At 53.8% G+C, this 21,551-nt stretch overlaps 2 protein-coding genes across 2 annotated transcripts; both read right to left on the bottom strand.

Annotated features, from left to right (window-relative positions):
* Positions 1 to 19: 19 nt before the first annotated feature.
* LOC103190877 (transient receptor potential cation channel subfamily M member 5-like) lies at positions 20 to 3,023 on the bottom strand. Its single transcript, XM_042344941.1, has 7 exons — positions 2,849 to 3,023; positions 2,479 to 2,647; positions 1,641 to 1,822; positions 1,166 to 1,298; positions 625 to 697; positions 79 to 172; positions 20 to 36 (listed from the first exon to the last, which is right to left on the bottom strand). The coding sequence occupies exons 1-7, from the start codon at positions 3,021 to 3,023 to the stop codon at positions 20 to 22; spliced, it is 843 nt and encodes a 280-aa protein (XP_042200875.1).
* An 849-nt stretch (positions 3,024 to 3,872) lies between these two features.
* Positions 3,873 to 21,246, bottom strand: LOC103190874 (transportin-3-like). Its single transcript, XM_042345128.1, has 24 exons — positions 21,167 to 21,246; positions 18,406 to 18,530; positions 17,828 to 18,028; positions 17,379 to 17,452; positions 16,996 to 17,152; positions 16,061 to 16,204; positions 15,287 to 15,462; positions 14,903 to 15,041; positions 14,454 to 14,600; positions 13,965 to 14,072; positions 13,213 to 13,304; positions 12,964 to 13,103; positions 12,315 to 12,506; positions 11,839 to 11,930; positions 11,347 to 11,423; positions 10,296 to 10,356; positions 9,726 to 9,866; positions 9,023 to 9,139; positions 8,392 to 8,486; positions 8,118 to 8,274; positions 7,868 to 8,035; positions 7,275 to 7,387; positions 6,843 to 6,935; positions 3,873 to 3,915 (listed from the first exon to the last, which is right to left on the bottom strand). Exons 2-23 carry the CDS (start codon positions 18,520 to 18,522, stop codon positions 6,872 to 6,874), a joined length of 2,772 nt encoding a protein of 923 aa, XP_042201062.1. The 5' UTR covers positions 18,523 to 18,530; positions 21,167 to 21,246; the 3' UTR covers positions 3,873 to 3,915; positions 6,843 to 6,871.
* Positions 21,247 to 21,551: the final 305 nt, after the last annotated feature.

Genomic DNA, 21,551 nt, shown 5'->3' with positions numbered 1-21,551 from the left:
CACTCCCCTTCTTCACCCATCATTCCCCCTCCCTCCCTCCTCACACCCCCCTCACTCCCCCTTCACTCCCTGTTTTACCTGTATATCTGGGTGGTGATCTGCTGCTCTTGATAAGGTCACTTTGATCTAAAGATTCCACCAACCAAGTGAGAGCATTTGTGCAGTAATCCACCTGGATAGAGAGTGACAGAGAGAGTAACGTCACACACACACACACACACACACACAGGAACACACACACCCACATACGCACAGTCACACTCACCCACACACAGAGTAACACACACGCAGAGTAACACAGTGTGTATGTGTGTGTGACTTACTCTGTGTGTTACTCTGAGTGTGTGTGTGAGACGTTACTCTTGAGTGCCAGTCGAGTGGAGGCGCTAACCGGGTGGTGCACTGGGGGGAGTGAGGAGATCAGTGAGGGTGAGAGGGAGGTACCAGAGAGTGAAGGGATTTGAACACGAGTGGGGAAGATCTTGAAGTCGATGTGTTCGGTGATGGAGAGACAGTGGGAGACCCCACCCAAACCCCCACCCAAACCCCCACCCACACCCCCACCCACACCCCCACCCATAGCCACGCACGCACACACACAGAGAGAGAGAACCAAGACGTCACCTCCTCCTCCAGTATCCTCAGCCTCCGTTCATGCTCACGGATGTCCGTCATGTACTTCAAGATATTGTCGACCCTACAAAGACGTACAAATTCCCCGAAATTCAGCCCCGTCTTATGGCGCGAAAGTCCTAACGACGCCCCGCGTTAGCGTAACGCCTTTCACGAGGGTTGGCAGAGTCTGGGAGCGTTTAAGGCTGTTCCTGGACGGACTTCGTGAGAAGGAAAAAATTTTCAGGGATGTGTGGGGAAAGAGCGGGGGAGAGCGGGACTGATCGGGTGGGTGGCCAATTTGCCGTCACAGGCACGATGGGCCGAATGGCCTCCTTCGGTGCTGTGTTTTGTGCGCGCGGTTGGCTACCGAGTTTCGCCCACAAGGCACACAGTCAATTCACTTTACAGTGTATCCCGTGAAGCGCTTTGAGACGCCTCGAAGACGTGAAAAGGCACTGTGTCGAACGCGAGGATTACTCGTTGTTATTACTAATATTCTACGGCTCTACGAATCCCCGGCTTGGGGTTAGGAGTGCGAAGAATGGCTTACTTTTGCCCCGTCCTTTTCAGCCTCTCCCCATCTCGTTCCCTGTTCAGCTTCTCGCGGTTGACGAGATAGTTCTCCTTCTGCACCATCTCCCAGGTCATCAACTTACTGGATGCCAACTTCGAAAGATCCATCACTACATGAGGCAGAAAAATCTCTCGTGCTTGAATCTTGGCCAACAGCCCCAAGACTGTGACCCTCTTCCCATCCAATTTTGCCCACAAAATATACGGTCACTACACTTTACAGTGTATCGTGTGAAGCGCTTTGAGACGTCTTGAAGACGTGATGAGGCGCTGGATCAAAATGCAAGGATTATCATTATTATTATATATTAATATTATTATTATTATGAGCTTAGCTCATGCTGGAGGGTGAGTAAGGAAGTCTAACTCATCAGCCAACCCAATGCAAGGCCAACACAGCGCAGGTGAGCAAAGGTGGGGGAGGAAGAGGAAGATAGAGGAGGGTCTCTTACTGAAGTGCTTCCTCTTGACGGAGCTGACTTTCCTGATGTTACGTTTGATGATGAGGTTGATGTGACTGAGGATGATGAAGGGAGGAGCCAGCGCAGGGTATTTGTGATACTCCACGATCAGGTTATAGCGCTGGAACTTCCAGTAAATGTCGCTGTTCCCCTGAACCTTCGAGAAGGTGTAGCTGGAAATAGAGACATGAGGAGGAAAGTTACACACGGACACTTGGCTCCCAGAACGAGTGTGGAGTCCCAGTACCTCACCAGTTAGAGCGCTCGTCTCGCAAGCGAGAGGACCTGGGTTTGATTCCCGGGCAGAACAAAACCTTAAGCAAGTTTCCTTACTCCTTACCTCTGTTTACCCGATTGGAACCTGGTTGTTAGTCGATTGGTGGATCGCTTTCCGGAGATAATAATCCCTCCTAAATTTGGTCACTTGAATCCACGGCTGTTTGTGGGACACTGCTGTGCGCCATTGGCAGCCGCGTTTCGCCCACAAAATACAATCTACTTTACCGTATATCCTGTGAAACGCTTTGAGACAATTACGCATAGAAATGTCCCAAAAACAGTCATGGATTGAGTGACCAATTTAATTCTACTATTTATTATGTTTTTTCGGAAGGAATTATTACCTCCGGAATTATTACAATCGGGTTCCTACTTACTGCCGGGTAAACAGAGGTGTGCGTGAGGAGTAAGGAAACTCGCCTAAGGTTTCTTCTTGCCCGGGAATCAAACCCAGGTCCTCTTGCTTGCGAGGCGAGGGCTCTATGATGATGGACAAGAAGATGCGGAGGGAGGTCTTAGGTTCCTATGATGGAGGGAGGTTGTACTGCACCTGAACATGGCGATGAGGAGGTTGACCAGGAGGATGTTGGCCACCAACAGAAAGACTACAAGTAGGACAATCACCAGCCAATTGGCATAGGTGTTGATGCAAGGAGGCAGATCGTCCATGACCATGGAGATGGGGTCATTGGTGCAGTTAACGGTACTGATGAACGCAGCTACAATAGAACATGTGGAGTCAGAGCACAGCACACGTTACACACACAAGCATTTCACGGCTGTACGTGTGTATGATGTGTGGACACACACACACAAATGCACACATACACACATGCACACATACATGCACACATATATGCACACGTGCGCACAGACATACACGCACGCACGCACATGCACGTGCTGACTAGGAACCTCACCATCGATCTCATTCAGTGGGATTTGGCCGAAGATCTGGAGGTAGGGTCTGTAGAAAACCCGACGGAAAATCCAGCTGAGCCGAGCTTCTCCAGGGTGCAGGAGCCCCTGTGTGGTCACCCCGTAAGCCACCAGCCAGATCCCCAGAAAAAACAGGAAGAAAAAGACATCCTTCATCTGGGACAAGAGAGAGAGAGAGAAAGGGGGAGAGAGAGGAAGAGGGAAGACTGTGAGAAAGATCCGTCAGTCGGACATTATAACACATTCCCCTATTCCCCTGGAGTTCGAGAGGCCAAACAAAGCCCAACGACTGAGAGGTCTCACACACACACACACACACACAGCCCCATCTCCATAGAATCATAATAATAATCCTTGCATTTGATATAGCGCTTTTCACGTCGGGAGGACGTCCCAAAGCGCTTCACAGAACACACTGTAAAGTGAATTGACTGTATATTTGTGGGCGAATGCGGCAGCCAATTGCGCACAAGTCCCACAACAGCAAAACCAATTTATATTGTTTGTGGGTATATTAGCCTGAGTAGGAAACTGCCATTCCCTTGCGGATAATCATCACTTCAAGCAGTGCCAACCCGAGTCGCTCCACTAGAATCATAGAATCGTACCGCACAAAAAGAGGCCATTCGGCCCATCGAGTCTGTGTCGGCTCTTTGAATAGAGCAATTAATGTCAGTCCCACTCCCCGGCCCTTTCCCCATAACCCGCAAACCCGTCCTCACATACCCGTCACCGCGTTTTTAAAAGTTGTTATCGAATCGGCCTCCACCGCCCTTTCCGACACCTCCTAACCTCTGGAATAATCCAAATGATAATAGAACTCCCCCAGTCTCCAAATCCACCTGCCCGAAATTAAGATGGGAAAAGACCCCCTCCCTTTCCCCTACCCCTCTCTCCCCCACAATCCCACCCCACTACCCGCCCCCCCCCGCCCCATCCCACCCCCGCTCGCCCCAACGTGGTTTTCTCCTTGAAGCAGTGCACAGTGTTGTCCAGTCTTTTCTGTCTGTCGGAGTCGTGGCTCAGTCCCAGAGAGCTGCTCACACAACTACAAGCAAAAGAAAACACACACACGGCCATTATATATATATATACACACACACACAAAAAAAACTCTGTTAGAATGGAATGCGCTCTCTCTCTCTCTCGCCCCCCCCTGCTCACCTAATTCCGGAGAGTATTAGGCGTAGGTTGGCGAGAGCCAAGGCTTTATGGGGGGGGTGGGGAGAGCCCAGAGTGTGCATTGGGGGCAACTGATGGGAGTCTAACCAACTAAACCCACAAAGCTTGGCCACTGATGGGATGGGGAAAGAGTCAAAACGCCAGCCGTGAAACACAGATGGAGCTTGTCGTAAGCCAGGGCTGGTGGCAGAGCGGAGGCAGCGGGTAGAGGGGTGGGCGGCGGGGGGTAAGCAAATCAGGTAGGTAGGGAGGTGCGAGGGGAGAAAGGGGCACGTGCCATTTCCACTCCTCTGCCCCGACGCCACCAGATTCTCGGGAGCACCGAAGCTCTCAGCCTCACAGCAACGAATACGAGTGCCTTTCACGTCGGGAGGAGAATAATAATAATAATGATAATAGTAAATAGTAATGCCCGCATTTGACCCGGCGCCTTATCGCGTCGTCGAGACATCTCAAAGCGCTTCACAGGATGCACTGTCAAGTGAGGTGACCGTGTAGTTTATGGGCGAAACGCGGCAGCCGATTGCGCCCAGCGACGTCCGTCCCCGTGGGTTGAGTGACCACGTTGTTATTTTTTTGGTCTCAAAGCCTGGTGCCTGCTTTTGGGGGGTCGGGGAGGGGGAGGTGGGGTGGGGCAGAAGGGGAGAGCAAAGAGCCTTAGTGAGTTCAGCCTCTCCCGCTCACTAAATGGCCCATCGCTCTGGGGAGGTTAGTGTTGCTGGAATGGCCCAGTTCCCTGGAACGCCGCCCGGCTGACATTCCGGAACGTTCCAGGCAACAACGACGTGAGAGACAGGAAACCGATCAGCCGGGTCACTGGCCCGTGACTCCACTCTCCGCCCAGACCTTGGGAGGCAGCAGTTTCCCTTTGTCAACATGTCTCTCTCTCTCTCTCTCTCTATCCTCGCCAAGAGAGAGAGAGAGAGAGAGAGAGAGCGCCAAACGACCACAGAGCTCACACAGGGCTCTGCAACCACATCAAATGACTTTCACGTCAGGAGGACGTCCCGAGTCCCTGGACAGTCAGACGTCCGCACCCAGGCTGGGATTTGGGACCAGGAGGGGTGGGGGGGGCGCAGGGAGGGAGGGTACTGAAGGCACAGTCCAAGAGGAGGGTCTTGAGACGGCTCTTGAAAGAGACGAGGGAGGGGGCGAGGCAGAGGGACTGATCCAGTTCCACACAGGGCTGGTCAACTCACTGCCCGTTGACCCAGTTTACAACGTCTCACTGTCTCCTCGTGCCTCACAGGGAATCACTGGTCGAGCGTAGTGACTGTTCACTTTGTAAGCGTCTATCTCAGGGACACAGCAAACTCCCGCAAAGGTGTAGAGGATAATAATAATAATCCTTGCAATTGATACAGCGCCTTATCACTCCGTTGCGATGTCTCAAAGCGCTTCACAGGATACACTGTAAAGTGGAGTGACTGTGTGCGCGCGTGTGTTTTGTGGGTGAAAGGCGGCAGCCGATTGCGGCAGATTGAGAAAGAGGAAGAGAGACAAAGAGAGAGAACGAGACAGAGAGAGAGAGAAAGATGGAGAGAGAGAGAGACAAAGAGACAGAGCTGGGTTTGACAGTAAGAGGTAATTATGAGCACAGGCACAGTCCCACCGTCTGTCTGAGTGGATGTAATCTGCACACAATACACACTGAGCTGGTCGGAGACAGCAGTGGCTCAGTAACCAGCTTATTCAACGCATTTGTGCCTTTATACCTCCCCCCTCCTCCCACCCCACCCCAACCCCTACTCCCTCCCCCACTCCCCATCCCCTCCCCCATCCAGCTAAAAGCTGCCTCGTGAGCTGTCGTTTACCTCCACCCTCCCCACTCTCCCCCCTCCCCACCCTCACAATCACCCGTTGCTAGGTTTCTGCCCAGGGTGACCTGACTCTTTGCTCCGCTCCACTGGGCATCTCCATCAAGCCTGGCACGGTGCCACACACAGAGCGGGCACAGCCGTACCTCGCGATGATATAATATAATAGATGTGATACTATAATACAAGCCGATATAACGCGTGGCCAGTGGCCAAGGCTCCCGGAATCCCAGGGCGCCCTTAACTATAATAGCCCTCCCTATCGCGTCCTGGCAGTGGAGTAAAACGTGCAGTGATGTGCTTTCAGGCACGCGCATTGTCAGCCGGCCAATGCCCCCCACACGCAGCCCGACACAGTGACGAATGACGTTAAACTCTCTCTCTCGCTCTCTCCCCCCGTCTGCCTGTTCGGGCGAACGTTAAACATCTCCCGCAGCTCTGTTCGAAAAGAGAAGGGAGTCTCTCTCTCTCTCTCTGTGTGTGTGTGTGTGTCCTGGATGACAATCCCCCAGATACAATCGCTCACTCGCTCTGCGCCTGTTTGTGGGACGCTGCTGTGCACCATTTGAGGGCATGTTGCCCACAAATTACACAGTCACTGCGCTTGACCGTATAATCTTGAGAAGCGCTTTGAGATGTCTCAGTGACGTGATAAGGCGCTGTATCAATTGCGAGGATTATTATTATTATCATTGTACACCCTCCACTTCTTCGCGGTCAGAACTTTACAGTAGATCTTGCGAAGGGCTTTGCGACGGTGAGGTAAGATGCGAGATCGAATGCGTCGTTTGGATCACGACTGAAGAGCTTCCTCTTTGACCGTATTTACTGTCACCTCCTCCCCTCCTTCCACACACCCCACCCCCCCCCCCCCCAACCCCCGTGCTGTTAATCGCTCCGGGACGCTGTGGAAATGCAAGCTGTTGTTGCTCCCCCCATCCCCAGTACTGCGCTGGAGCACAAGTCGGGGACTTACGTCTCACTTTGCTCGGCAACTCACGCTCGCTATCTGTAGAAGCCGGAGAATTCCATCAAGGACCAGCTGATCATGGCGGCATCTTCAGCGCTGCTGGGCGGAAAACAACAACAACAACCGACATTAATACGGCGTCTTTCACGTCGGAAGGACGTCCCAAGGCGCTGGACCGTCTGGGATTTGGACCCGAGTTGGGGGTCGGGATCAGGAGGGTGGGGTGGAGGGGGGGGGTGGGGGGCGTAGAAGGGTGACCTAAAGCGCAGTTGGTCGAAGAGGTGGGTTCGCGAGACGCGGCTTCAAGGGATTTGAAAACGGACTCGGAACGAGGTGAAGCGAAGGTGGGAGAGAGGGAACTAGTGAAGGGGGGGGTCGGAGAGGGAGCGAGCGAGGGGGCGAGGGAGATATGGCTGAAGTTCCCGGCTCTCTACGTACCACATCACCTGCTTGTGAAATTCCATCATTTGCTTCGCTGTTGCTGTGATGGCTCCGGCTGACAGTTCCTTGGGAAGGCCCTTCAAAGCGTCCTCCAGCCACTGACAGAAGGCCTGCGGGGGGGGTAGGGGGCATGTTAGACAGCTCAGCCCGCTCAAGTCAACCCTCTCATCCCTGGTATCGTGTGCGCGTCTGTGTAAGAAAACCTGCCTCGGATCTCGCCCTGCCCGCCCGGGAATCGAACCCGGGTCCTCTTGCTTGTGAGGCGAGTGCTCTAACCCCTGAGCCTCAGGACTCCACACACCAGTGCAATACACCATGTCGTCTGAGCCAACTGCGTTACACAGAGAGTGACCTGCCCTAAATGTACAGGAGAACTTTTGACACAGCTTTCCCTTACATACAGATAAACAATAGTAAATAAATTGCACTTGATATAGCGTCTTATTATAATAAGACTGCGGAGTGCAGGGACTGTGTTATTTGTGGGCGAAACGCGGCAGCCAATTGCACACTGCAGCACTGCCCAATGCAAGGGGAGAGGGAGAAGGGGAGGGAGGAGGGAAAGGGGGGAGTGTTCCCCCAGGACTCACCTTGTGGTCGAAGGCTCGGAGCTCCCACATGACCTCGGCCACAGTACCCAACATGCTGGGCACCAGGTAGAAGCAGCTCGCCCTCAGCAGCTGGCTGACCAGCAGAGCCCCGCTTTCTGCTAGGATCCCCCGCACAAGGTTCTTCCTCAACTCAAAGTCCTCCACTCGCTGGGAGACAAGGCACGGGTTAGTCTCACATACGCACACACAACGCACACGCACGCGCGCGCGCACAGAACACACACGTCACCTCTTTGACGACGCCCAGATGAACGAGATCCTGTACAAACTTCATGACGCTGGAGTTTGCGTCCCTGTGGTTGAGGGTGGCTGCAGCGATGGCACAGCGGATGATCAAGGACATGACGGGGCTCTGGATCAATGTCACGGGGCTGCGCTGGATAAACCTGGGGAGACAGAGAGAGACCGGAATCTTCAAAGCGTCGGGAGGGCGTTTGGAGTAACGTTAGCTACTGAGTCCTCCCCCACCCCTCCCCTCTTTGCCGGGCGTTTCCCCGAGTTACCTGGTCGCCAGTCGGAACAGGTCGTCCACCGTGTCCGGATGGTTCTGGAAGCCGCTGGGCTGTTCTAGAAGCTGGAATGTTGGACCGCAAAACGCCTGGAGGACACGTGAGGTTTTGGTCAAGAAAAAAAAATAAAAATTGAAACATTCGGGAAAAAATTCTTCTCCGCTCTCCTCTCCCCCCACCGGATTAGTACCAATCCTGACATTTGATCCAGCGCCGCATCACGTCGTCGAGACGTCTCAAAACGCTTCACAGGGTACGTTGTACAGTGTAGTGACTGTGTATTCCTTGGGCGAAACGCAGCAGCCAATTGCGCACAGCAGCGTCCCCCACAAACAGCCGTGGATTGACGCGACCGAATTATTATTATTATTTTATTTTGAAGGGATTACCCCCCCCGGAAAAGGCATCCGCCGATCGACTAACGACCGGGTTCCTACTTACTGCTGGTAAACAGAGGCGTGTGTGTGTGTGTGTGTGGAGTAAGGAAACTTGCCCAACGTTTCGCCCCATCCCTCCCGGGAATCGAACCTGGGTCCTCTCACTTGCGACGCGAGCGCTCTGACCACTGAGCTACAGGGACTCCATGAAAAACTCCAGGGAACTGTCCAGGGAAAGGCAGCCTTACCTGCATCATATCCAGCAGCCCGTATGTGCAGCTCTCCTCAGCACCATATTCATCCACCAGAATACTGCCCAGGTACAGGAAACAGGAATGCTGGTATAGCTGGTATACGCTCACCATCTGGGGGAGAGGGGGGGGGAGAGAGAAGGAGCGCGGGAGAGAGACGGAAAGCAAGGGAGAAAGGGGGAGAGCGAGAGAGAGAGAGAAAGAGCGAGAGGGAGAGAAAAAAGGAACAAGAAGAATTTGTTGCAAGGAACAAATTAGAGATGCAAAATTAAGAGGGTCAGAGAGACAAGGGAGAGGCACAGAGAACAAAGGAGAAGAGACAGAGTAAAATAAAGGCAAAACAAACAGGAGATGAAGGCAAATCCATATTAGAGTGAAACAGAGAGAGAGAGAGAGAGAGAGAGTGAGTGAGGGAGAGGACAGAGAGAGAAAGTGATTAGTTCAGCAAAAACAAGTCCTGTCCAGACAGTGAAACCACACACACTGATACAATGGCAGAGGCATTTCATTGTTGGACTGGCACTGGCTTCAGCGAGGATGGCAACACATTCAGACGGACAACCGAGCAGAGCAATGCCCTAAAGTTGTTAACATAATAGTAATCCTTGCATTTGATATAGCGCCTTATCATGTCTTTGAGACAGAGACAGACAGACAGAGAGAAAGAGAGACAGACAGAGGGAGAGACAGACAGACATACCTGAGACACCAGGGGCTGGATTAACGTGGCTGATCCCTTACCCACGCATCGGATGGCAAACCTCAGACACCGACAGCAACGCTCTACCATGCGATTGTCTGCCTGGTGCCTAAACAGTGTCTCGGAGATGATGGGCCAGATCTGTGGCAATTAAGGAGTTCAAAATAAAAGAATTAAGCACTCAACAAGGCACTGGCAAATCACCACCACGGCCACAGGGGTGAAGGGCAGGGAGGGGGTGGGGGTGGGGAGGATGGTCGAAGGCACGGTCGAAGAGGAAGGTCTTTACACGGGACTTGAAGGAGGCAAGAGAATGGGGGTGAGGCGGAGGGATTGAGGGACCTGAAGCAGGTTAGGACACGTTGGGGTTAGGAGGTCAGAGAGGTAAGTGGGGGGAGCAAAACCGTGGAGGACAACAACAACAAAAACAACAGCAACACAGCGCCCCTCAGGCAGGGTAGGGTCCCAGAGCGCTTGACAGTGGCGGAAACGACACCGGAAGGTGACCGTAAGCACTGGCTAACTACGAGAGAAACTGAGAGGTGAGTTCTTATCGAACGGTTTCCTCACCTCCTGAATGACCTTCTGGCAAGGATGGGGTCTCCCTTCAGCCACTACAGGGTTTGTGTGTCTGGGGTTAGAAGAGAGTGCGTTACAACAGCAACAACTACACATTTACACAGCGCCTTTCATGTCGGGAGGACGTCGCGAGGCGCTGGACACTCGGGGATTTGGACCCGAGCTGGGGGTTGGGATCGGGAGGGTTGGAGAGTGGGGGGCAGGAGGGTGACCGAAGGCACGGTCGAAGAGGAGGGTCTCGAGACGGGCCTTGAAGGAGGCGAGAGCGGGAGGGAGCGAGGCGATGGGAATGTGTGATGGCTCACTTAGTGAAGGAGGTCAGGGAAGGGGTGATTTAAAGACAAGACAGTCCACTGGCTCAAATCCCTTCTCTCCCCCCCCCGCCCCCACCTCTCTCTCATACACCACATTATCCACCAGGTTTGCAAGACGCTGCTGTGCGCAATTGGTGCCGCGTTTCACCCATAAAATATACTTCAGTCACCCCACTTTACAGGGTATCCTCTTAGTGGAGTCCTGTAGCTCAGTGGTTAGAGCACTCGCTTTGCAAGTGAGAGACCTGAGTTCAATTCCAGGCAGAGGGCGAAACCTTGGACAAGTTTCCTTACTCCACACAGAGCCTAATAATAATCCCTCCAAAACCAAAAACAATAATAAATTGGTCATTTTCAATCCACGACTGTTTGTGGGACATTGCTGTGCGCAATTGGCTGCCGCGTTCGCCCACAAATATACAGTCAATTCACTTTACAGTCTATTCTGTGAAGCGCTTTGGGACGTCCTCCCGACGTGAAAAGCGCTATATCAAATGCAAGGATTATTATTATTATTATTAAGTGTTTTGAGACGTCTCAACGACGTGATAAGGGGTCGTATCATTATTTATTCATCACAACCCTTCTTCCGTTCCCCATCATCCCTCCTCTCTGGCGCTCGCCAGTTAAACACCAGTTCGACGAGGCAGAGAATGGCCTCGCCAACTGACTCGACGGCAGAGCCTGGCGCTGCCACCCACCCTCCCCAAGTACTCGCTGATCCGTACCTGAAGATGGCTGCCAACCTGTCAAGCCACACAGCGGGGTCGTTAGACACCCCACTGGTCAGCTCAGCCGACAGCAACTGCAAGAAGAAGAAAAAAAAACAGCAGAGCAGGTTGAGGTGAGTTGGCATCACAACACCACCACAGTCAACAGCCCACACACTACTGCTCTCCCTCGAGAAAATCAATGCCCTTAAACCAGGCAAGGGTGGAGATACAACTTGGGTGTCTCTGACACACTCGGAAACCCATCACCGTGGCTTAAGAGTCTCCAAACCCAACTGAGAATTCCCCACATCCCACCCACACCTGGAAACCCCAGAGAGAGATGGTTGGAATGTGCTCTCTCTCTCTCTTCCTGAAAGGACCCATAAAATATACAGTCAATTCACTTGACAACTCCTGAGGAGAGGGGGGGTCACACACAAGGTCAACTCCTCACGCCCCCGAGAGGTTAGCGATAAGAGACTGGACAGACATCTCGACATTCCTCACCTTCTTCAGCGCGGAGACTTGCACCAAGCACAGAGCCTGGAACGTCTCCTGGATCTTCTCAGTCGGGAGTCGGGCCAACACCAGGGAGATACCTGGCGGGCGACAAGAGGATGGGAGTCAATCGGGCTCAATCCACGCCTGTCCGTGGGGGACCCCGCCGTGCGCAATCGGCTGTCGCGTTTCGCCCAGAAAATACACAGTCGCTCCACTTTACAGCAACAGCGCCCGACTCTGCCACAGCAATCGATCGGCTGCCATGTTTCGGCCCGCAGAACACACAGTCACTCCGCTTGATAAGTGTATCCTGTGAAGCGCTTCGAGACGTCTTGTCGAAAACAGAAGGGAGCTTCTCTCTCTCTCTCTCTCTCTCGGTGTCCTGGCTTTCCTGACCGCGCTGCTGGTGACTAGAGTTAATCACGACAGCGGGAACCCTAACCCTGTAAAGCTTCCCCTCGCCGACCCAGCGCAGCGAGTACCTCGGAGCAGGCCGATGGAGGCATCGTGGGAGGTGGCGAGGGTGTCGAGGGACCAGGCTATCTGCAGCAAGCCCTCAAAGTGCTGAGTCATGGCGTCCCGACACACCACACAGATGTTCTGGATGGAGTTGGCTGTGGCATTGGCCAGCTCCTTCTGCTTCAAGCGCTGAGTCAAGAAATTCAACACCGGCTCTGTGGGTGTGGGTGGGAATATCTCAGGCAAGTTTCCTTACTCCACACGTGCGCACACACACACACGCGCACACGCACGCACACATACGCGCACACGTACCAGTAAGTAGGAACCTGGTTGTTAAGTCGAAAAAATAAATAAATCGCATTACACTCCCATCTCTGTCACACACCATCTCCCTCGCCCGTTCACTCATTCTCCCCCACGATCTCACCCCGATGTTATGTTCATGAGATGAGTTGGTACCACTTTGATTGCACAAACGTGTGGTCACTCAATCCACGACTGTTTGCGGGGACGCTGCTGCTGCGCGCAATTGGCTGGCGCGTTTCGCCCACAAAATGCCCAGCCACTCCACTTGACAGTGTGTCCTGCGAAGCGCTTCGAGACGTCTCAACGACGTGATGAGGCGCTGCACCAAATGCAAGCATTATTAGTAGTAGCATTGTTACTGACCCAGGCACTGTGTGTTGTTATTGATGTACTCGCCCACCTCCCCCAGTAGCTGGATTCCGGAGTGCTGCACCGCCAGGTGTGTGTTGTCAGGGAGATGGATCACCGCCTGTACCACATCCGCCAACCTCTGCTCCTTCTCCCTACGTCAAGAGGAAGGCAAGAGAATGAGCAGCCGAACTGCGCTGTGCGAGGGGCGCTGTGGATATAGTGCTGTGCGTGTGCGCCGCCCGCCCCCGGCCTCAAACTCACGGGTTCAGGTTTTTGACTAATGCGGTGATAATGAATAGCACGGCTTCGGTTTCCTCCCAGGCCGGGCTGCCCTCCTTCAGCGTCGAATACAACTGCAATAGAGGAACATAAGTGCCCGGTTACCTTAATTATCACAACTAATAATAATCCTTGCGTTCGCCTTACCACCTCGTTGAGGGTCTGTACAGAGTTTTGCGCGTATAACTGTAAACCGTGTGTTTTGTGGGCAAAACGTGGCAGCCAATTGCGCACGGAATTTTTTTGGAGGATTATTATTATTAGGCCAATCCTACTTACTGCTGGGTAAACAGAGGCGCGTGTGTGTGTGTGTGTGTGTGTGTGTGGAGTAAAGAAACTTGCCGAGGGTTTTGTCCCGGCTTGGAATCGAACCTGGGTCCTCTCGCTTGCGAGAGCGCTAACCACTATGCTACGGTACAGTTACAGGCTCCAATCCTCCAGGAAGACCCAAATCCCTCTGCCTTGCCCCCTCGTACCCCATCTTCAGGTCCCAGCTAAAGACCTTCCTCTTCGACCGTGTCTACGGTCATCTCCCCCCTCCCTCCAGCTCAGTCGAGTGCTCTGTGATACTACACTGCATGAGGGGGCGCTGTGGGCGAAACACTAGCTGCTGTTGTTGTTGTTGTTGTTGCTACCCCCGCCTCCTCCACAGTAACAGGTTAACCCTGTGTATTGAGAACCGGCTGATCGCCTGAAGGTCTGTAACTCCAGCCCAGCTCTCGTTCCCCACTCACCCTCGAGAAAAACTCAGAGGCCCCGATCAGGAACAGCACGTCTTTCAGGAGATCAGAGACACGCAGCCGGAACTCGAAGAAATCATCCGTCTCCTCCAGAACACCCTCCTGTAACAGAGGGAGGAGTGGGTCAGCCAGCCAGCACTGCGCTGGTCAGTGAGCGAGTGAGTGAGAGTGAGTCAAACACACACGTATACACACAGGCGGACACACACACGGACAGGCACACACACGCACAGACAGGCACACGGACAGACACACACAGAAGAACGCACACACAGACACAGATGGCCACATGGACACAGACGTACACAGATGGACACACACAGACAGACGCGCGCACACACACACACAGACAGACGAGCGCGCACACACAGACACACACACACACAGGGACGCACACACAGACGGGGACACACACACACAGGCGGGGGACACACACACAGATGGGAGGGACACATACACTGACGGGGGGGGGAACACACGTACGTGGTCGGGATCCATCTGGGAGTGGAATGTGAGCGACTGGATGAGTCTCTGGAAATAGGGCCTGAAGACGTGGTTCATGGAATGGTCCTTCATCTTGTGCAAGGTCTCGGCCAGCCGGTACCAGAAGTTAAACGTGATCTCAGCCACCTGTTAGGGCAACACCTGCCGTCAGCCTCTGACCTCCTCCTCCCTCCCCACCCGGCCTCGCTCCCTTTCCCCCCCACACCTCACTCCCTCCCTCACCCGCCTCATCCTCCCCCACACCCCCCGAGCCCTGCCTCACATCACCCCCACTACCACCCCAGCACGTCAGATGAAACCCATCCTCCCCCAGGTCACCTAAAGCAAGGTTTAAAGGTTAGACAGCCCAACTCCCCCAGCCACACAGCAGAGTCAGGCCCAGGGTATGAAGGGGCTCCTGCCCCAGGTTCCTGGGGATGTCAGCTCACCTCGTACTGTTCGTGGCTCACACAGTTGAGGATGAGGTCGAGGGTTTTGAGATCTCCCAGGCCCTGTCCCGGGGAGCGGATCACCATCTCCAGCAGCGTCTCTGCCAACTCCGTGAAGATCCGGCAATAATTCAGCGCTCTGCACCACCGACACTCGGGATATCAGCAAAGGATCGCTGCTGGTAAAGCCTGGCACCAACTGCCACTCGCTACCAGCCTGACACACACACACACTCACTCCCAACACATTGCCTGACACACACACACTCCCAACACACAACCTGACACACACACTCTCCCTGCTCCCAGCCTACAACACACACACACTACAATGCTATCACACACCCTCTCCCCATGCTGTGGGAGCCCCAGTCCTGCACCTACTTGTCCATGTCCTCACAGGCCACGGCGGTCTGATAGGCCTCCTCCAGAGCCGTCACCCCCTCCTGTAGCTGCAGGGCCAGCCGCAGGTTCTCCTGTAAACTCTCCACTGCGTATAGCGCCGCGCACACACAGTCGCTCGCCACCTCGTGCAGGTTAGAGGACGTCTGGTTGTGTCTCTAGAACCCAGCAACAGACAAGCAAGAAAGTGACAGTCTCATCTCTCCCCCACATCAGTTACAGCACAGGTTACATGGGAGTAAACTCCCTCTACACCAGCCATCCAGCGAGGACTCAATTTGATAATAATAATAATAATAATCCCTGCATTTGATGCAGCGCCTTATCACGTCTTTGAGACGTCTCAAAGCCCTTCGTGGGACACACCGTAAAGTGAATCGACTGTATATTTTGCGGGCGAAACGCAGCAGCCAATTGCGCACAGCAACGTCCCACAAACAGCCGTGGATTGAGCGACCGAATTATTATTATTTATTTTTGATGGAATTATTAACCCGGGAAACGCGATCCGCCAACTGACTAATTTTAATAACCGCAAGGTAAACAGAGGGGCGGCGGTGGTGATGGTGGGGGGGGATAAATGAAACTTGCCCCACGTTTCGCCCTGTCTGGGAATCGAACCGTGTCCTCTCATTTGCGAGGCGTCTAACTACTAAGCTACAAGATATCCAGAGAAGTTACGCTTGTATAGCGCCTTTCACGTCAGGAGGATGTCCTAAAGCGCTCGCAGTCAGGGATCCGCAGTGGGTCACTCACCAGCACCTGAAAGAGAGCCACGAGGAGCTGGCTGCTGGCGACGTGGTCTGTGTGTAGGACTCCCAGGTTAATCCAGCTCATCAGGCAACGGAAGACTTTAATCATCAGCTTCTCGTTGTGGCCACATCGCTCCATACAGGCCGTCTGCACGACAACAACTTGCATTTACACAGTGGTGGATCACGACGCGGGACGGTGGGGACGGTTGGGGGGGGGGGGGGGGGGGAAGTGACCATAGGCATGGTCGATGAGGAAGGTCTTCCCTGAAGATGGGGGAGGGGTTAAAGCGGAGGGATTGAAGGAGAGGGTGACAGAGCAGCGGCTGAAAGCGAGGACGCCAATGATGGAACGGAGGGGACAAGGGGTGTGCAGGAGGCCGGAGCCAGTCGAGCGGAGGGTAGCGGGTCGGGGAGTAAGCAGGAGAGGTAGGGAGGTGCCAGGTCACCTTTAAAGCTACCTCTTCACTAACCCTCCTCCCACCTCCTGCTTACTATCCGTCCCTCTCTCACACACACACACAAACACTTGTAATAATAAGTCTTGCGTTTGATACAGCGCCTTATCACGTCTTCGACTAACTGTGTAGTTTTGTAGTTTGTGGGCAAAACACGGCAGTCAATTGCGCACAGCAGCGTCCCCACATACAGCCGTGGATTGAGTGATCAAATTATTCTTTTTGAAGGGATTATTACCCCCTCAAAAGCGATCCCCCAATCGCCTAACAACCGGGTTCCTACTTGCTGGGTAAACAGAGGCGTGTGTGTGTGTGTGTAGACTAAGGAAACTTGCCCAACATTTCTCCCGGCCTGCTCGGGAATCGAACCCAGGTCCTCTCGCTTGCGAGGCGAGTGCTCTAACCACTGAGCTACAGGGACTTGCTTCACTGTACCCTGTGTAACTGGCGGGTAGCAGTCGCCCACCCCACGCTGGCTCACCAAAAGCCCAATGACAATGCTGGCATGGTACGCCAGGTCCTCGATGACCTCCGTCCTGCGGTTGGCGCCGATTCGCAGCGAGCGGCTGTGCACCTCCTCCGGCAGCACGGTGAGGATCTCCAGCAGGAACGGGAGCGCTGTCTCGTCGTTGCCGTACCTAGGAGACGAGGAGACGCTGGTGTCAGCCTGTGGCTCGGTCAACGGCAACAACAATAATCATTGCATTTGATACAGCGCCTTAGCACGTCTTCTGGGACGTCTCAAAGCGCTTCGCAGAATATACTGTAAAGTGTAGTGACTGTGTATTTTTGTGGGCGAAACGCATCAGCCAACCAACACCCACACACACACACACACACAACCAACGCAATAAAGTCACTCACTTCTCAGTTAAGGTCTGCACACAGCTCTTCCACGTGGTCATTTGTATAGCGAGATCCGCGACAGCGAGTGCCAGCTGGGTAACAACAACAACAACTTGCATTTACACAGCGCCCTTCGCCCAGGGTAGAGTCCCGGGGCACTTGACAATGGCGGAGCGCATCGCCGAGCCGGGGGTCGGGGGAGGTGACCGTAGGCACGGTCGAAGAGCAAGGTCTTCAGGAACGAGAGAGACATGAGAAGAGGGTAGGGAGTAGCGAGAGAGCAAGGAATGACGGTTGGTGCGACATGGAAGATGGCGTGAACTAGAAGAGGGGAAGGAGGGGGCAAGGCAGAGGGGTTGGGGAGAGAGTTCCAAAGCATTGGGGCGTAGTGGCTGAAAGCGCGGACGCCGGTGGTGGAGCGGAGGGGACGAGGGTCAAGCGTAGCGACTGTCTACTGGCGGACATACCTGTGTTACAATGGCCTGTGACATGTCCTTGAGGCTCTCCAGGTGTGTTAGCAGCGAGTCCCGTAGTGAGGCGTGCGTCTCGTGCGGCAGCTCGTAAAACGAGTACTGGATCTTCATCTTCATGGTCTGAGCAGCAAAATAACAGGACTCCACGTCCCGTCGCAACCTCAGCAGCTGGTCTGAGATTTGCCAAGAGAACATCTGGGGAGAGGGCCAGCGAGAGAGAGGAGATTCATAAGAACAGGAGGAGGCCATTCAGCCCCTCGAGCCTGTTCTGCCATTCTATTAGATCATGGCTGATCCGTACCTCAATTACCCGCCTTTGCCCCATATCCCTTGATATCCTGACCTAACAAATATCTATCCAACCATCTACCATTAACCAGATCAGCACCAGCAGAGAAAGAGATAGGGAGAGAGAGACAGACAGAAAGAGAAACACAGAGAGATAGAGAGAGAGAGAGAGAGAGAGAGAAGCTGGAGGCAGGAGTGGGAGGTTAGAGGTGAGAAGTCTTTCTGAATGAACCAGAGTGCTTCACTTAAAAAGCTTCTCTGCTCTGGAGGAAGAATGTACTCACTGATTTCTGAAACTCTCCCAGCCAGGCCGACGCTCTCTCCTTTCCCTGCGGGTCCGGGTGATGATATAAAGCTTGTACAGCCTGGTACACGGCGTCTAAGGTCACCTCCCCCTCCATGGCTGCTCCTGCAAACCAACAGCAGCAAACTCAGCATTACATAGGTACCCGCTTTACTGTTCCCACTTAAGCAACGCTCCCCTCACTGTGCATCTCTCATACCATGATGTACAGTAATAATAATAATAATCCTTGCATTTGATATAGTGTCTCAAAGTGCAGTGACTTTATTTTGTGGGCGAAACGCAGCAGCCAAATGCGCACAACAGTGTCCCACAAAAAGTCGTGGATTGAGTGACCAAATTGTTGTTGTTATTATTTTTGAATGAATTATTACCCCAGAAAGCGATCTGCCAATCAATTAACAACCGGGTTCCAACTTACTGCTGAGTAGACGGAGGCATATGTGTGGAGTAAGGAAACTTGCCTAAGGTTTTCCCTGCCCGGGAATCGAACATGGGTCCTCTCGCTTGCGAGGCGAGCGCTCTAACCAAAACGCTACAGGACTCCACGCTCAAAGGGACGCTCCTTCGGATGAGATGTTAAACTCAGGGCCCATCTGCTACATCAAATACAATAATACATGAAAATTATTATTGTAGAAACACTCACTCCAGGATACAGCAGTTAATCGCAATGAGCATCGCCAAAGAGTTTGTACAAAACGTTTTAAACCACCACTTGTGCTTCGGGTGAGACGTGAAACCGAGGTCCCATCTACGCCTGATCAGGTGGACGTTAAAGATTCCTGTGGTGCTATCGAAGAAGACCCCACATAAAATCACTAATTTACTTGATGGTTTAATGGGACATCGCTGTGCACAAAACTGGCTGCAAAACACACAATCACTAATAATAATCCTTGCATTTGTATAGCGTCTTATCACTTCATTGAGATCTCTCAAAGCGCCTCACGGGCTATACCGTAAAATGCAGCGACTGTATTTTGTGGGCGAAACGCAGCAGCCAGTTGCGCACAGCAGCGTCCCACAACCTGAACAGCCATGGAGTGAGTGACCAGGAGAGAGAAGCTCCCTTCTCTGTTCAATTAGCGCCACTGGATCTTTAACGTTCACCTGAACAGGCAGACGGGGAGTGAGGTTTAACGTCTCATCCAAAAGACGGCACCTCTGACTCAGTGGCGAGAGAGAGAGAGAGAGAGAGAGAGAGTGCTACCGATCAGACCAAGCTGACACGCAACTGTTTATGTGGGGCATCATCGCCATGCACAGAACTGGCTGCAAAACACAGCTCAGTCACTTCACTTGACTTGGGCAAACTTCCTTACTCCACACGCCAGTTTACCCGGCAGTAAGTAGGAAACAGGTTGTTAAGTCAATTAGCGGATCACATTTCCGGGGATAATAATCCCCCCAATAAAATATAGCAAAGAGAGCAAAATAAGTAAATTGTTCAATCCACGACTGTCTTTCTCTATCGCTCTGCCTTACACCCTTCCTTCCCCATTTTTAGGTCGCGCCTGAAGACCTTCCTCTTCGACCGTGTCTGCTGTCCCCTCCCCTCCCCCCAACTCTTGTGCTCCTTCGTGGTCAAGCAAGCGCTCCCAGACGCTACCGTGCGCGGGGGTGGGGGGCACAGTGTGAATCCAAGTCGTTGCGTGCGCAATCGGCTGCCGCGTTTCGCCCCCCGCCACCCCCCAAAGAAAAGCAAAGTCACTGCGCTTCATGCCGTGTGTCTGGTGAAGCGCTTCGAGGCGTCTCGGCGACGTGATGAGGCGCTGCGTCAAATGTCAGGATTACTATTAATGAACTGATCATAAGACATTATGGTCAGAGACAGACTCCGAGCCGAGGGGGAGCGGTGTCTGGGAGCCCTGGTGTGTGTGGGTGTGTGTCTGTGTGTGTATGGGATGTCTGTGTGTGTGGGTGTGTGTCTGCGTGTGTTGGTGTGTGTATCTATGTGTGGGTGTGTGTCTGTGTGTGTGTGTTTCTGTGTGGGTGTGTGTCTGTGTGGGTGTGTGTCTGTGTGTGGGTGTGTGTCTGTGTGTGGGTGTGTGTCTGTGTGGGGGGGTGTGTCTGTGTGGGGGGGTGTCTGTGTGGGGGATGTCTGTGTGGGGGGTGTCTGTGTGGGGGGGGGGTGTGGGTCTGTGTGTGTGTGTTTCTGTGTGTCTGTGTGGGTGTGTGTCTGTGTGGGTGTGTGTCTGTGTCTGTGTGGGTGTGTCTGTGTGGGTGTGTGTCTGTGTGTGTGGGGGGGGTCTGTGTGTGTGTGTTTCTGTGTGGGGGTGTGTGTGTCTGTGTGGGTGTGTCTGTGTGTGTGTGTGTGTGTCTGTGTGGGTGTGTGTCTGTGTGGGTGTGTGTCTGTGTGGGTGTGTGTCTGTGTGTGTGTGTCTGTGTGTGGGTGTGTGTCTGTGTGGGTGTGTGTCTGTGGGTGTGTGTGTGTGTGTGTCTGTGTGTGTCTGTGTGGGTGTGTGTGTCTGTGTGGGTGTGTGTCTGTGTGTCTGTGTGTGTGTGTGTGTCTGTGTGTGTCTGTGTGGGTGTGTGGGGGGACCTTCCTTTGCCTCTGGCTTTGCCTGTGGTCCTGGCTGCGGGCCTGAGGTCACGGTTCTGCCCTGAACCCGGTTGACACACCGACACCGACCGGGGTCCCGTTAACCGGGGCTGTCGACGGCCGAGCCGCCCCGGGATCCCCGAGCACCGGATCAGGAGACACCGGAGTCGCCCTCGAGGCCTCCCCCGCCTCTTACCTGAAGCCTCGGCCTCTCCTCCGCCTCCTTCCCCGTCTTCCCCCCGAGGCGCGGCCGCCGCCTCACACTCACAAGCCGCTGCCGCCGCCGTCTGAGAGAACCGAGTGGCGCACGCTGATGGCGTCAGAAGGTATCCGCTCACCTCATTGGCTCGCTACCCGCCGGTGACGCGTCCGCCAGACCAAGTTCAGCCATCCGATAGGTCAATGATCCCGTCCATCATCTGTAAACCCGCCCCCTCATGTCTACCCCACCCAACGCCTCTCATTGGTCCGTTCCCGCCGGTGACGCGCCCGCCAGACCGCAGTCAGCCGCCGTATTGGCCGTTCTGCACGTCAATCACCAGCAAGCCCACCTTCTCTCCTCTGCCACCGCCCAACGTCTC

Source organism: Callorhinchus milii, unplaced genomic scaffold (genome assembly GCF_018977255.1).
Source record: "Callorhinchus milii isolate IMCB2004 unplaced genomic scaffold, IMCB_Cmil_1.0 Scaffold31, whole genome shotgun sequence".
Lineage (NCBI taxonomy): Eukaryota > Metazoa > Chordata > Chondrichthyes > Chimaeriformes > Callorhinchidae > Callorhinchus > Callorhinchus milii.
This window is presented reverse-complemented; position numbering and strand designations above follow the sequence as displayed.